General features: G+C 55.0%; 2 protein-coding genes across 2 annotated transcripts; both read left to right on the top strand.

Moving 5' to 3' along the window:
- Positions 1 to 4751: 4751 nt before the first annotated feature.
- On the top strand, positions 4752 to 6908 carry LOC130838342 (dynein axonemal assembly factor 3-like). The gene is made up of 5 exons (XM_057711277.1): positions 4752 to 4870; positions 5173 to 5315; positions 5671 to 5764; positions 6691 to 6780; positions 6886 to 6908. The coding sequence occupies exons 1-4, from the start codon at positions 4786 to 4788 to the stop codon at positions 6771 to 6773; spliced, it is 405 nt and encodes a 134-aa protein (XP_057567260.1). The 5' UTR covers positions 4752 to 4785; the 3' UTR covers positions 6774 to 6780; positions 6886 to 6908.
- Positions 6909 to 8314: 1406 nt separating this feature from the next.
- On the top strand, positions 8315 to 14431 carry LOC130838341 (troponin I, cardiac muscle). Its single transcript, XM_057711276.1, has 12 exons — positions 8315 to 8443; positions 9068 to 9182; positions 9351 to 9425; positions 9508 to 9716; positions 10862 to 11015; positions 11318 to 11330; positions 11482 to 11568; positions 12020 to 12061; positions 12343 to 12474; positions 12874 to 12963; positions 13494 to 13670; positions 14275 to 14431. Exons 3-12 carry the CDS (start codon positions 9352 to 9354, stop codon positions 14356 to 14358), a joined length of 1062 nt encoding a protein of 353 aa, XP_057567259.1. The 5' UTR covers positions 8315 to 8443; positions 9068 to 9182; position 9351; the 3' UTR covers positions 14359 to 14431.
- Positions 14432 to 15867: the final 1436 nt, after the last annotated feature.

The following is a 15867-nucleotide window of genomic DNA, read 5'->3' as shown; positions in this document are numbered from 1 at the left end:
TTCTTACCCATATTTCCCTCCCTCCCCTTCTGTCTTCTTTGTATCATCCACCCATTCTATATTCCCCAAGGTCTTCTGTGAGCCAGCTTCTGCTGGATGCTGGGAACCCCCGAATAGATGCAAATCTAGACTTTACTTCCAAGCAACTTATTATCATCAAGGAAACAAAGTAGATATGCAGAGTCTGGGAATGAAATCCCCAGAGAATGAGAGAAAGGGCAAGATTTCCTCAAGGAGAGACAGTAGTTTCAGCTACACCTCATTCTTTTTTCAACAAATTCTTTCTCTCAGTCTGTGTCTAGGAAAGGTGATCATTTCATTGGCTTCTCCCCCATCTCATGCCAGACAGAATTTCAAGTGACGAACAAAGGTCCATAACATTTGGCAAGAGAGCTCTCTGAGCATCAGGTAAAGTGGTAAATGAGCCAACAAGTACCCCCACATGCTATGGAAAGGGACAGAGTATAAACTTACCCCTGAGCTTCCTGGTAGCCAATGGGAAAAAGGAAATCTGGTCAGTTACCTAGGATGTGAGGTCCGTGAGATTTAAAAAATTTCTCCAAAGGAATGCAGTAATTTCTCATGTGTGAGTGAGTGGGGGGCATCTTTATAAAGACAGTACTATGTATCAATATTCCTATCAATATTATTACTGTTACTGCCACTACTTTTGATAATAACCCCCACAGCAACCTAATGAAACCGACAGTTATTATTCCCAGTGGACAAATGAGGAAACTGTGCTTCAGGAAATTCACATGACCTGCTCAGGATCATACAGCCAGAAAGTCCTTCTCTAAATCCAGGGACTGAATCTGTTCAGAGTTAGATGATGACATTGGGGTCCCTGGGTCCATGTCTCCACAAGTAAGCAGACAAATGAGAAAGAAGTATAAAACCATTAAAAAAGGCAACCAAACTGGGAAGGAAACCAGTAAGGGCTGAGATCATCTTAAAAGAGTTGTCAGGGACAGCTTCCGTGATGAAGTAGTGTTTAGGCTTGATTTGTTTCTTTGTTTTATTTTTTTAAATTAATTAATTTTTATCGGCTGGGTCTTTGTTGGGTCTTCGTTGCTGCACACGGGCTTTCTCTAGCTGCAGTGAGCGCGGGCTACTCTTCATTGTGGTGCACGGGCTCCTCATCGTGGTGGCTTCTCTTGTTGCGGAGCACAGGCTCTAGGTGCACAGGCTTCAGTAGTTGTGGCACACGGGTTCAATACTTGTGACTCATAGGCTCTAGAACGCAGACTCAGTAGTTGTGGTGCACAGAGCTTAGTTGCTCCGCGGCATGTGGGATCTTCCCGGAGCAGGGTTCAAACCTGTGTACCCTGCATTGGCAGGTGGATTCTTAACCACTGCGCCACCTAGGAAGTCCCTATTTGTTTGTTTTAAGTGGCATGATTTTTAAAAAATGTTTATTTATTTGGCTATGCTGGGTCTTAGCTGTGACATGCAGGATCTTCACTGTGGCATGTGGAATCTTTAGTTGTGGCAGGAGAACTCTTAGCTGCGGCATGAGAACTCTTAGCTGCGGCATGTGGGATCTAATTCCCTGACCAGGGATTGAACCTGGGCCCCCTGCATTGGGAGCACGAAGCCTTAGCTACTGGACAACCAGGGAAGTCCTTAGGCTGTGATTTGAATGACGAAGGCAAGAGGCTTCCATAGATGAAGGGGAAATACAGTGGAATATGATGCAGTCATAAAAATGAATAAAGTACTGGATCATGCTGTAGCATAGATGAACCTTGAAAACACGATTTTAAGTGAAAGAAGCCAGACATAAAAGGCCACGTATTGTATGATTCCATCTATATGAACTATCTACAATAGGAAAATCCATAGAGGAAAAAAGTGGTGGTTTCCAGGGACTAAGGAGAGGGAGAGATGGGCAGTGGGGGGTCTCCTTATGGAGCGATGAGAAATTTCTGAAACTAGATAGTGGTGATTTTTGCACCATACTCTGAATGTCATTAATAGTAAGCTTCATATTTTGTATATTTTAACACACACATACATACACACACACACACACACAGATGAGGGAGAAGGAAATTCCAGACAGAGGGAACCCCAAGTTCCTTGCCAAGGCCCTGGGGCAAGAACAGGCTTGATGTATTCTCAAAAGAGCCAGGGGCCAGTGTGGCTGGAGAGGAGCATGAAGGGGGAGGTACAGGGGTGGGGGTGGGGGCGTGATTTAAGAGACACAGCCAAGAGCCTGATCATATAGGAACTAGGAGGTGAAGCTAAGGAACTGGAATTGTATCAACCTGCAGTGAGAGTCCTCAAGAAGGTTTTAGAGGGAAGTGGCATGGCTTGGTTTACTTTTAAGATTACTCTGGCTCCTCCGTGGAGGAAGTCTTTTGGGGAGTGGTGGTGATGGGGATGAAAGGTTTTAAGCCTCACTGGGGAAAGTCAGGATCTGGGGCTCTAGTAGGCTGAAGGCTGACTCAGGAGGGCCCCAGGGTTGACTGGCCCACTCCTGGAGGGACTGCTGAAATCTCAGCCTTCACTTCCTTTCAAGTGCCGAGAACTGTCCTCAGCAGGCAGGTGGACCTCCTTTCAATCTACCACACTCCTGCTAACTGTGTGTTACCTTTCCCATTTCACAGAGCAGGAAACTGAGGCACAGAAAGGATGACTGATTTGTCTAAGTTCATGTAGCTGGGTGAGGAGAAGAGGTGCAGAGTCAAAATTCCTTGGATGCTGTGCCCAGGGCTGGGCACTGGGGATGATCTGGAGATGTGTCTCACTGGAGTCCCTGCCCTTGTGGAACTCACAGACAGGTTAAGTCATCGGGCTGAGGCCTCTTAGCCAGCAAGTGACGGGACAAGGTGTAAACCCAGCCACGTCTGGCACCAAAAGCCATGTACTCAAGCGTGCTCAACCCCAAATATGAAGTTCTGGGAGTCACAGGGTCACTACAGTGGCCATCTGCTGAGAGGCAGGAGCAGAACTCAGGAAGATGCCCAGCGAGGGTTGAAAAGATGAGTTGGACTTTTCCAGCGGGAGAAGGGAAGAATGTTAGAGGGAACAATACAAGCCATATAGGGACTTCCATGGTGGTTCAGTGGCTAAGACTCCACGCTTCCAGTGCAGGGGGCCCGAGTTTCATCCCTAGTCAGGGAACTAGATCCCACATGCCTCAACTAAGAGTTCGCATGCTGCAACTAAAAGATCCTGTGTGCCGCAGCTAAGACCCACCACAGCCAAACAAACAAACAAACAAAAACACAAGCCATATAGACCCGGAGACAACAGAGGACTGGTGTGGTTCCTGAGGTGTGCTGTTACCAACTACCTGAAGCCCTGGTGTGTAGTTTGCCCCTTTCCATGGGGTAAATACTCCCATCATGGCTGATTTCAAGCCACCAATGTGAAGTCACTGAATATAGAGTTGGGAAGAGATGCCTACTACCACACCACCATATAGTATTTCCCAGAGCAGAATGAAGGTCCCAAAATTTAAGGCAAAACCAAAACAAAAACAAAAACAAAGCCCCCAAAACTAAAGCACCTGGTAATCAAGATAGATAGTATTTTAATGCAATATTTTTTAAAAATTCAAAACTAATGCAAAAAAGAAATACAAGATGGAAAAATATATAAAATATAAAAAATTTAAAGACAGGATCTGACCCTTCGCTTGGACCACTCTGCCTTATCTTAATCCTGGCCGTTGTTCTAATAAAACTTTATTTGCAAAAATAGCCCATGGTCGTAGTTTGCCAATTTCATTTTTTAAGCTATTGCATTAAAATAGCACTTCCTTCCTACAGGTGCAATAATTGTAAATAACCTTAAGATCATCAATACTAGTAAAATATAATAAAATAGGAAGTGATGAGTTTTGAGTATGATTGCCTGTATTTTAATGGGTTTATTTTATTGGAATTTAATTTTTGGTAATTAACTTAGTAAAAAGTTTAACTTTTAGTAATGATTGTGTGTAACAACCAGGTCAAAAAATTCCTGAAAATTTAACGAGAGGCCCGTGCTAGCCGGCCCCAGCACTTCTCTGTGTTTCTCACCTGGTGAGAAGCGCTGTGTGGTAGAGCCAGGGTGTGAGGGGAAATGGGGACATAGAGGTCTATAGTTTAGAGTCCAGGCCACCTCAGTTTAATTTGGGTTTATCAAGATTCTGTTCCATTCTTTTTTTTTTTTAAATTGATTTGGCTGTGCCAGGTCTTAATTGCAAAATGTGGGATCTAGTTCCCTGACCAGGGATGAACCCAGGCCCCCTTGCATTGGGAGCACAGAGTCTCAGCCACTGGACCACCAGGGGAAGGCCCTCTGTTCCGACCTCCCTAAATTTGAATGAGCCCAGGCCTCTAGCTTCCAAAAAAATTGGACCGCCCCAGGCTCCGCCCCAGCCTCTTCCGGTCCCGCCCCTTCTCCGCCAGCGCCGTCGTCATGACAACCGCGTCCCACGCCTAGGATTCCCACAAATGGTTGTAGTCGGCCCTTAGCACTCTCATTGGCCAAAAATTCTCAGCCTGCGTGTCTCCCTCGCTCTCATTGGTCAGTTGATCGCGGAGGTGCCAGCCCGCACACTCCCATTGGACAACTGATTGAAAAGGCGGGGACTATGAGCGGCAGTTGTGGAGGGGCTTTTGACGTCGGTGCGGCACCGACCTGGGAGGGAGGGGGTGTCTCGGGTTATTTGGAAGGATAAAGGTGAGGGGGATGTGAAAGGGGAAAGAAGGCAGAGGAGGTGAGAGGGGAATGGGTGGGCAATGCAGACACGATGTTTGGGGATTCCCAGGTTATTTGTCCTGCAGGACGATGACCACGCCGGCGGGCTCGGGCACGGGCTTCGGCTCTGTGTCCTGGTGGGGCCTGTCCCCAGCGGTGGACCTGCAGGCTGAGAGTGAGTCCCCCCACTCAGGACCACAAATCACCCGACACAGCGGCTGCCTTCACAGCCTGGCAGACAGCGCGCTAACGTTCTCTGAGGCTCCAAGGGCGGGGGGCAGGGGGCGTCCCCAGTGGACAGTCTAGATACTTTTTCGGACTACGAGTTCCAGAATGCATAGAGGCACAGCTCCCTTTAAAACCGAGATCAGGAGTGCAAGTCCTGCTGGGAGTCGTAGTCTATCGTGCTGGGGGTGGGGTGTGGCTGCAGGAGGCTCTCTCCAGACCACCAACCCTAGCCCGCTTTCTTCCTGTCAGGTCCTCCTGTGGGCCCAGACTCTCAGGCCGATACAGAGCACGGGACCCCCGAGCTAAATGTGCTGCTGTTGGGGTCCGTGGATGGGCGGCACCTGCTACGGACCCTGGCCCGGGCGGCTCTTTGGCCTCAAAGGAGGTTCCACGTGAGCTGGGATTATGGGGTCCTGGAAGGAGGGGGATGAAGATAAGAGCACAGATTCCTGAGTCCTTGAGGGAGGAGGGAGCTGGGGACCCAGACTCCTAGGTCCTGGGGAAGGAAGGGGCTGAGGTTGGGGACTCCTGGTTTGAAGTGAGAAGAAGAGCCTAAGGATCGGGTCTCCTGAGTAGTGATGGGGAGGAGGGTTCTGAGGGCCCACACTCCTGTGTTTGAAGGAGTGGGGCTGGTGTAGAGGTCTCCTGGGTCCTGTGGAAGAAGGGGGTTGAGTTTTCCCACTCCTGGGTCTCTTAGGAGGCAGGGACACAGATCTCAGAATCATTCTTCCCCATCCATCCTTCCAGTTTTATGTGCTGGAGAATAATCTGGAAGCTGTAGCCCGACACATGCTGATCTTCAGCCTAGCCCTGGAGGATCCTAAGAAGATGGGGCTACAAGGTCAGCAAAGACCCAGGCAATCTGGCCCCCAGCCCCTTCCCCCTCCCTGCAGGAATTCTAGCATTTCAGTGGTGCAATTAAACATTTTGGACGTTGTTCCCTATTTCATCACTTGCTCACCCGTTTGGTAGCCTTAGAGCTTTTCCCACCTTTGAAATGGGGCTAAAAAATAATACTTCCTAGAATCTTTTAGAGAATTCCAGGGGGAAATCCACATAAAAATCTCAGAACTGTGCATGACACAGGGTAAGCATTGAAAACCTCCTAGCGATGGAGAAGCCCAAAAGACATCAAGGGGCTTCCTGAGAGGTAGTGAGTCCCCCAGATGTGGGGAGGGGTTGACTGAACTGAGCTCAGTCCTGCCCCAAGCCTCCCTCAGGCCTGATTCACCACTAGTTAGAGGTGTGAACCCCAGGGAATCTGCCTGGAAGAAGCAGCTTTGGAAGTGAGATTATAATCTCAGGAGGAGGGGGAGAAAGAAGATTTGGGAGGGAAATTGATTATTTCCCAGTAACATAAACTGCAGGTTAGTGCCTAGAGCAGAGTCCAGACTCAGGCAGGCTGTATGGACTGTAGGTGTCATTAATAGCCCAGGGCTTTCAGAAGACATTGCACAGATTTCTTAGTGCACCTCGTAAAAGGCTCTTAAACTTGGACTAATTTTACCTAATCTAACTAAAGGTATATCGTTCTCTCTTATAAGGTTCTTAAACAACTAAAATGAAACAACTTATGTATGGATGTAGATATATGTGTGTGTACAACTAAAGATATATGGCTCTCTCCTATAAGATTCTTAACTAAAATGAAGCAATTTAACACTAACACTTTAGCACACATAAATCTTCATCTCCGTCTATATATTGAAATCTCTTAAAACCTCTCTATGTCTATATATCTATATCTACAATCTTTTCTTTTTTAAGGCAAGGGAAACTTAAACACGGAATTCAGGATTGGGGTTTGGGGTTACCTGCGGCGGTGGGAAGGAATAGGCGAGGAGACCTAGGTGAGGTGTAAGTTATTCTTTGTGTTCTAGCTATCAGGATGGGTGGGGAGTTTGCTCATTTCCGGGCTCACTCCTCTGCTCCCCCAACTGATTTTCTCCCCCCTCCCCGCAGAGAAGAGCGAGACCTTCCTGGAGGTGTGGGGGAACGCGTTGCTGCGCCCCCCTGTCGCCGCCTTCGTGCGCGCCCAGGCCGACCGCCTGGCTCACCTGGTCCCGGAGCCCGACCGCCTGGCGGAGCAGTTGCCCTGGCTCAGCCTGGGCGCCCTCAAGGTGCCACCGCTGGGCCTGCGACCGTCGCTGCCGGGAATCCGGGTGGCGGCAGGAAGAATGGGGACGGGCAGTCCAAAAGGGACTGCGTAGATTGATGGGCCTGAGGGCTCCCTGGCTCCCACGGTGGGATATGGCCCAGGGGGTGGCTTCTGCTCTCGGAGGTTCAGCTTCTTCAATAGTTCCCACGCCCTGGGAGGGAGGGAAGGGTTAGGTAGGAGAGGCCGCCGCCCCTGCAGCCCCTGTCTCCCTCGATCTCTCTCCGCGGGGCCTGGCCGCGCAGTTCCGCGAGCGCGATGCCCTGGAGGCCGTGTTCCGTTTCTGGGCCGGAGGGGAGCAGGGGCCCGAGGCTTTCCCCATGAGCCGCCTGTGGGACTCGAGGCTGCGCCACTACCTGGGCTCGCGGTACGACGCCCGGCGTGGTGTCAGCGACTGGGACCTGCACATGAAGCTGCACGACCGCGGGGTGAGGGCCGGGAGGAGGCGGCCGGGGTCCCCGCTGCGAGTGTGAAGGAGGCGGGGCTGGGGCCTGAGGAAGCTGCGGGGCGGGGGGGGGGGGGGCCAGAAGCCTGGGTCTTTGGGAGCAGGTCCTGGGATCAAAACACCAGGCTCACTGAGGCCTCTTTGCTTGCCCTCCCGCCCCCCCGCCCCCTCCCAGGCCCGAGGCATCCACACCACTGAGTTCCGGCGCTGGAGGGACACAGGCGTCGCCTTTGAACTCAGAGACTCCAGTGCCTATCACTTGCCCAACCGCACCCTGGCGTCCGGTCGCCTCCTGAGCCACGTGCGTGTCCACGCCCTGCCCTGGCTGCTGCTGCTGCTGCTTTTCGGGGGCCCAGGAGCCGGGGTCCCCAACATCGACCTCACCCGTCTCCTCTCTCTGGTTTCCCAGCGTGGGGAGCGCGTAGCAGTGCGCGGGTACTGGGGGGACATCGCCACGGGGCCCTTCGTGGCCTTCGGCATTGAAGCGGACGACGAGACCCTCCTGAGGACCAGCAACGGGCAGCCGGTCAAGGTTCGCGGGTGGAGGTGCTGTGGCGGGTGGGGGTGGGGGGAGAGGGGAGGCCCCGCCCTCCGCTGTCCAGGCCCCGCCCCCTATGCCCCCACCCCGCCCTCCGCTTCCTAGGCCCAGCCCTGAAATCTAAGTCTGCCCGCCAGACGCTAGCTCTGGGGGTGGGGGAGTGGTGAGGGTGGCGTACCCCAAACCTCCGCCCTGCCACCCCGGCCCCGCGGTCCTAGTCCGGCACCCGGCCACGCCCCCTGTCCCCCGAAGACCGCGGGCGAGATCACTCAGCACAACGTGACGCAGCTGTTCCGAGAGGTGGCCGCCTGGGGGCGCCCGGGAGCCGCCCAGGGAGAAGCCGAGCAGGTGCCAGGCGACGCGGACGCAAGCCCGGAGCCTGGTAAGCGACCGACTCAGCCTTCTCCCTTGAGATGGGAAGTGAGGCTCGGGTGTTCATGTCTGGGAGAGAGTGGGACCCGGACCCCCGTCCCGGGCTTCAGGCTCCAAGTATTTCAAGTCCAAGTATGGACTGATATGGTCCCTATAGCCTGGGCAAATGACATCCCCTTCCCGATATCTGGTCTATGTTTCCCTGTTCTCTTTGAGTTTCTCTGCCTTTCCTAAATCCTGACACCATTATTAGCATTCTAAATCCCAGTGGTAGAATTCTAATCCTACCTGCAGAAGTCTGAGGCTGAGACCATTTTAACAAAGTGCTGCGTCCCAGCTCACGCTGGAGCCCCCCACTCCCTTCCTAATCTGATGGTGTCTCCTTCTACCCAACCCCTTGGCCCTCCCGGGTGAATGGATGTCTTATGTGGCCAAGGGCCACCCACTCTCTTTTCTTCTCTTGAATCTCAGTTGCCTGGTCTGTAAAATGGGTCTCTGCCTGCCAGGCCAATCTTCCCAGAATTTTCCGAGAATCCACCTGAGAGAAAATATGAAAAGGGCTTGAAGACGGACAAGGAGAGTCATCTCCAGGCTTTGTCTGTCTGCCTAACCCTGCTAATCTTCCCTTCCCCAGCAGCCCCTGCCCTGAAATCCTTCACTGTCCACTTCCTGTCCCTCGGTTCTGCCCAGACCCTCCACCACAAGAGCTGCTACAAGGGACGGTTTCAGCTTCTCTACGTGGCCTGTGGGTAAGAGGGCCTGGGAGGCTCCCAGATTTCCCTCCCCCAAACCCTCCTCCCTCAGACCCAGGAATCCAGGCCCCCAGACCCTCCTCAATCAGTGCCCAGGTCCCCAGCCCCCCTCTTCCCTCGGGACCTTAAAGGCTGAGCCTCAGCCCTCCCCTTTTCTCTCTGCAGGATGGTCCATCTTCTCAGCCCTGAGCTCGGAGCCTGCGTGGCCCCCGGAGGACGCCTGATTGTGGAACTAGCCCAGTGAGCCAGGAGAACAGGGTGGGGAACTTCCAGGCTGGGGGCGGAATGCCAGGTCCCCTAACACACCGCTTCCTGGTTCCAGGTTCCTAGTGGACCTGCGGCAGGAGCAGCTGCAGGGGTTCTCCACCCGGGTCCGGGAGCTAGCACAGTCGGCTGGATTTGCCCCACAGCCGGGGGGCAGGCCCTCGGAGACCTTCGCACGCTTCTACAAGGCGGGAGATTCTGCTTGCAGCCACAAGCACCCGGCTGCAGAATCTGGGACTCTGCCCCCTGAAGTCCTGGCCCCACTCCGTGAGGCAACCAACCCACCCTCTGAGAACCTGACCCAGCCCCTTGAAGGCGGGACCCCACACTCTGAACCCCTCAAACTGCCCTCAGAGTCTCAGGCGTCGCTCTCAGAGGCTTTAGTTCCGCCCACAGGGAGTCAGAGCCCAAAACCAGAGAGTCTGCCTGTACCTCCAGAGACCAAGTCCCCCATCCCTAACTTCTAAAGTCGGGTCCTAGAATCAGAACGCACCCCTAGAATACTCAATTATACTCTCAACAGTCTCTCTCAGCGCCAGAGGTGTCGCTAGCATTTCAGATTCCATTCCTGGGATTCTATATTTTATTCCTAGAATTCTAGACTGTTCTCACGAGTTCTACATTCCACTCCCGAGACTCTAAAAGCAGCCTGGAGATCCAGCCCTGGGGCTCAGGCCCTCTGTGTGGTCCCCTTGTCCCCAAGTGTCCCATCCCTAACTGGGGGCTGGGGCTGTCACCTCTCACAGGCTGGTCAACACTCTGGTGGTCCAAGTAAAGAGAGCCAGGTCCTCTTCATGGGTCCGTGTGTCTTTCCTGCCCTCAGTCTGTCTCCAGGGCTGGGAGAGGGGAGGGGCAGGAGTGTTCAAGAGAGGAGACGGGAGACCAGATTTCTGGGTCTCCAAGCGGGCTAGGGGTGAGTTTCTCCGTGCTGCCTGCTGAGAGCCTGGGCACCCCACACCTGGATCCTCAAATAAATCATCAAAATTTATGGATTGGCTAACAGGTTTGGGGCACTGAAACTGACCGTAACAGGGTGAAAAAGTTCCAGCCCTCAAGGAGATTGCAATTTAGTGAGGGGGCGGGGCCTAGACTCCTGGGTCTGAGGGTGGAGGACCTGGGGGTCCGGACTCCTGTCAGAGGGAAGAGGGGCTGGGGGTCTGGACTCCTGGATCTGAGGGAGGAGGGGTGTGGGGACTTGGACACCCATCTGGGTCTGCGGGTGGAGGGGCTGGGGGTCTGGACTCCTAGGTGGGAGGGAGGAGGGGCTGGATTCCCAGGCCGCCAAGGTGGAGGGGTGATCCAGCTGGAGCATGGCCCGCCCCACCCCTCACGCGCCCTGTTATCTCGAATCCGGGGCAGGGGGAGGAGGGGGCAGCAATATATTTAGTCTCTGTCCTCGCCCTTTATCTCAGTGTCCTCAGTGAGGCTTGAGCAGACCGGACGAGACAGGAGTCCCAGGGGCCTTCAAGGTCACTCGGGACGCCCCCTCACTGACCCTCCAAGAGCCCCTTGGCCCCCTGCTCTGCCTCCCGCAACTCCTGGCCTGAGACTCAGCATGGCGGACAGGTGCGTGAAGACGGGTAACCTGCCCTCCTGAGGCCCGAGGCGGTGGCGGGTGGGGGGTGATCTCCCGGGTTCCCGTGAGGGGTGAGGGCTGCGAGCTGGGACTCCCGGCCTGAGAAGGGAGGTAGGGACCGGACTCCTGGGCGTCGGAATGAGAGTTTGGGAATCCGACCCCTAGGAGCTGAGATGGGGGAGCTGGTGGGCCGGACGTGTGGGTCAGAGGGGCCCCCGGGGTCTCTCAGGACACGGCGTGAACAGGACCCAGGCCCGACATTAACCCCCTTTCCTGGTTTCTCTCCCTCCAGGAGCGGCGATGCGGTGAGAGAGGGCGTGGGCTGGACCCACCTGGCGGGGGAGGTCGCTGCCGGGAGGGCTCTAGGGCGAGACGCTGCAGCCCTGAAAGGAGGCACGGAGAGGGCCTGGGGAGGGGGGTCCTCGTGGTGACTCGACTGCGTTCCCCCAACCCCAGGCGGGGGACCCGCGCCCCGCACCGCCTCCTGTTCGACGCCGCTCCTCCGCCAATTACCGCGCCTACGCCACCGAGCCGCACGCCAAGGTGAGGGCGGGGCCAGCGCGGTGGGCGGGGCCGGGCGGGGCTTCGCAGGGTCAGGATTCAGATTCGGAGGGTACCCGCAGCTTGGGGAGGAGAGGAGGAGCCAGGGCCTTAAAGGGACTTTGGTCGTGGGCGGAGCCGAAGCGGATGAAGGGGGCTTCAGGGGCGGGGTTTATCAGAGGGCCGGGCTCTGATTGGTGAAAGCTTACCTGTGGGCGGAGTCCCGCTGCCCGTGGGAAATGAGATTGCTTAGAGACGGCGGGGGCTGTGCCTAGCCCGAGAACCAGATTGGTGGATGGGGATGAGGGGCGTGGCTTCCCGTAGACAGAAGGCTGGAGTTGGAGGCGGGACTAAATTTGTACCTGGCTTAAGGGGGCGGGTTCTGAAGCCCCTCCTGCCGTCCTCCTTCGGAACCTTCTCCCTCACCCTTCCTTGCTCTGTCTCACTCCGGCAGAAAAAGTCTAAGATCTCCGCCTCCAGAAAACTGCAGCTGAAGGTGCTGATGAACCTGGGGAGTGCGCCTGGGTGTCTTCACGGGACGGGATTTGGAAGTTGGGGTGGGGCTTCGGATGAGCAAGTGGGCGGGACCTGGGAAGTTTTGCGGCCCGCAGGCCCTACCAGGGAGGGGCGGGGCCTTGGAATGATGGACATGAACCTTGAGGGAGCGTGTCTCTGGGAGCAGGCCTGGGATTAGCGGGCGGGGCCCAGCGTGGGTGGCTATCCTGCACTGTCCTCATCCCGATACCTGTGCTGTGGTTCCTGGCGTCCCCTCCCCAGACCCTGATGCTGCAGATTGCGAAGCAGGAGCTGGAGCGAGAGGCAGAGGAGCGGCGAGGAGAGAAGGGGCGTGCTCTGAGCACGCGGTGCCAGCCTCTGGAGTTGGCCGGGTTGGGCTTCGCGGAGCTGCAGGTACCGGCTCTAATCTGGGACTCCTGCCCAGCCCGGGATCCGAATTTCCTGGTGTTGGATCTTGCATTCCTTAGGACTCAGGGGTACAGTTAGTAAGCCCCCTTTCCGCTCAGGACCTTCGGGTCCAATCTCCCAATCCCTACCCTCAGGAGTTCAGAAATGTGGCCTGCAGCTGCCCACAATCTCAAAACCCAGAGGCTGGTTCCTCCAGCCCACTCCAGTCCAGTTTCTCAGGACACCTGGCTCTGGAGTTCTGTTTTGTTCGCAGTTCCCCAGGGTCTGGCTTCAATCTACTCCTTCAGGACCAGATGTCCAGGTCCGCAGCCCCTTCTCCCTTAGGCCCCAGGAGCCCAGATTCCCAGCCTTCCCATCACCACACACACTGCATTCCTCCACCAGGACTTGTGCCGACAGCTCCATGCCCGCGTGGACAAGGTGGATGAGGAGAGATACGACGTGGAGGCGAAAGTCACTAAGAACATCACGGAGGTGGGAGGCACTGGGCCATCTGGGTCCCTTCACCGTAAGGGGCGATGCCTGGGGCTCTGGTCTCAGTCTGGACCCTTGCAACTGCTTCTGGTTGCACACACCAGGAGACTCAGGACAACTCTCTGAGCCTGGCAGGGAGAGGGCAGAAGGATGAGTACAATACGGTCAGGGAATGCTGTTCCAGGCAGAGGGAACAGCACATGCAAAAGCCAGGAGGTGGGAAAGCAGAAAATACGTTTGTGAAAATGTGTGGCTGGTGCCTCAAGTGTCGGTCAGTGAGTTCAGGTGTGGGCCAGGGAACTGTGAGATGCATGTAGCTGCCCTGGAATGTGTCAGTAATTTTTAGAGATGAGGCTGGGGCAGACTGGGTTCCAGTTCCAGGACGGGGAGCCTGGGTTTTGCTCCTAAGTTGGTAGGAGCCTGAGCTAGGGAGAGCATGGATCAGTATAGGAGGGGAGTGTCGGGTGGAAGAGTGAGGCAAGCAGGAAGTGGAGGGAAGTGTCTCCACCTCCCTTAATGGCTGCCCCCAGATCGCAGATCTGACCCAGAAGATCTTTGACCTTCGGGGCAAGTTTAAGCGGCCCACTCTGCGTAGAGTGCGGATCTCTGCGGATGCCATGATGCAGGCACTGCTGGGGGCCAGGGCCAAGGAGTCCTTAGACCTGCGGGCCCACCTCAAGCAGGTGAAGAAGGAGGACACAGAGAAGGTGAGTGTGGCTAGGTCCAGGAAAGGGCGTGCTTAGGGGAGAATGTGTGTGTGTGTGTTGGGCGGGGGGCAGAAATCGTAGGGCCTAGCCTGAGGGCAGGTGGCACTTCGAGTTGTGGGGAGAAGTATCTGGTAAGGGTCCTCCACAGCAAGTGCAGGAGGGAGACAGGAAGTGCAGGAGGGAGACAGGATGTAGAAGGGGAAGACAGGAAGTGCATTAAGGAGAATGGAAGTAGCAAGGAGTCAGGAAGTGCATGAGATCTCCAGGAAGTCCATGAGAGAGAAAAGGACTGCGTGAGGGAGACAGGAAGAGCATGAAGGAGACAGGAAGTGCAGGAGGGAGACAGGAAGAGCATGAAGGAGACAGGAAGTGCAGGAGGGAGACAGGAAGAGCATGAAGGAGACAAGAAATGCAGCAGGGAGACAGGAAGTGGGGCAAATTGGAAGGGATCATCTGAGGAGACAAGAAGTGTTCCAGAAGAAGACTCTCTGATGGTCATCCAGAACAGAGTGGCCCAGCAGGTGGGAGGCCAAGTGGAAGATAAATTTGGGAGCCTGTAGGCCAGGAAGACACCCTAGCCCTAACCTGTGACCTGTCCCTCCAGGAAAACCGGGAGGTGGGAGACTGGCGCAAGAACATCGATGCGCTGAGTGGAATGGAAGGCCGCAAGAAAAAGTTTGAGGGCTGAGCTGACCTGCCCACGGCCCTGGCCGTGGCCCTGAGGATGGCCCCGAGGAATAAAGCTTCTCTCTGTGCTGGGAGTGGCTGTGTGACTACTACCCATTGGTGGGGGGTGGGGCTTGGGTGTGAAAGAGGCAGAAGAACTGAGGGCAGGGCTCCCCCAAATCCACAGCGCACATCAGGAACAGAGCTGAGTCTCCACGTGGGAGTGCACCAAGGCCCAAAGACAGACACGTGGAGTCATAGACAGACTGAGTCAGAGACACAGGGAGAGAGCCAGGCAGAGACCCAGAGGGAGGGAAACAGGCAGCGATTCACAGAAAGAAGTGCACAGGGAACTTCCCTGGTGGTCCAGTGGGTAAGGCTCCACGCTCCCAATGCAGGGGGCCGGGGTTCAATCCCTGGTTGGAGAACTGGATCCCGCATCCATGCCACAACTAAAGATCCCATGTGCTGCAACTAAGACCCAGCACAGTCAAAATAAATAAATAAAAGAAAGAAACAAAGAAACAAAGAAACAAAAAGGAGAAAGAAAAGTGCACAGAAAAGGGAAGTAGACAGATATACACGAGACACAGAGATGACCTCACTCTGGAAGAGACGGAAATGAGGACCTACAGAGGGAGGACTGCAGATACAAAGAGACCCCCCCCCACACACACACACACAAGAGCTAGAAAGATAAAGACAGACACAGAGCTAAAGACAGACGGAAACCGAGTCACAGACAAACACAGGGAGACCTGGAGACACAGACACCAATAGCCAGATATGCAGAGACAGGCACAGAAATGCAGAGAGAAAAGCCGGCCAAGAGACAAGCAGAGGGAAGAACTCAGAGATGCAGAGAGAGACCCAAGAGAGCCCCAAAGTCGACCCCTGAGAAATGCATAGAATCAAAAACATGGAGAGAGGCAGACATTGAGAGGCACGGAGGGGTGAGGAATCCCCAGGGGTTCAAGGTCGTGGCTTGGCTGGGAAGGGGAAGTGGATACCAAAAAAGATCAGTGTCAGATGGAGGTGGGGGGTGTGAGGTCCTGCGGGCCTGACACACCACTCTCCCCCTCCCCCTCACACACCTGCTTCCCCGCTTTAGCGCCTGTTGTCACCACGGTGGAATCCTGGTGGCAGACAAAGGGATGGGGGTGGGGAGGAGGGATGGAGAGATGGACAGGGACAGAGGAGGGGAGAAGAGAAGCTATGACAGAGAAGCTGAGGCAGACACACAGAGAAACAGACGGGGAGTCACAGTGGGGACAGAGACAGATAAACAGGGTATGGGAGGTGCATATAGGAGAGAGACAGAGAAAGGGGCCCTCTCATGGAGCGAGAAAGGGTCCCTTGTACCCCTTTCATCAATAAGCATCCTCCAAGGACCTACTGTGTGCTGAACCAGGGGCTTCAGAGCATAGGGTGCGTGCGCTCTGGGAGGTGGGGAGCCTGAGGGTGGCCCGATCCAGTCCGGGATTCCCGGACAATGCTTTTCGGATGGGGGAGAGGTCTTGGAACAGCCAGG

Source organism: Hippopotamus amphibius, chromosome 16 (genome assembly GCF_030028045.1).
Source record: "Hippopotamus amphibius kiboko isolate mHipAmp2 chromosome 16, mHipAmp2.hap2, whole genome shotgun sequence".
Taxonomy (NCBI): domain Eukaryota; kingdom Metazoa; phylum Chordata; class Mammalia; order Artiodactyla; family Hippopotamidae; genus Hippopotamus; species Hippopotamus amphibius.
This window is presented reverse-complemented; position numbering and strand designations above follow the sequence as displayed.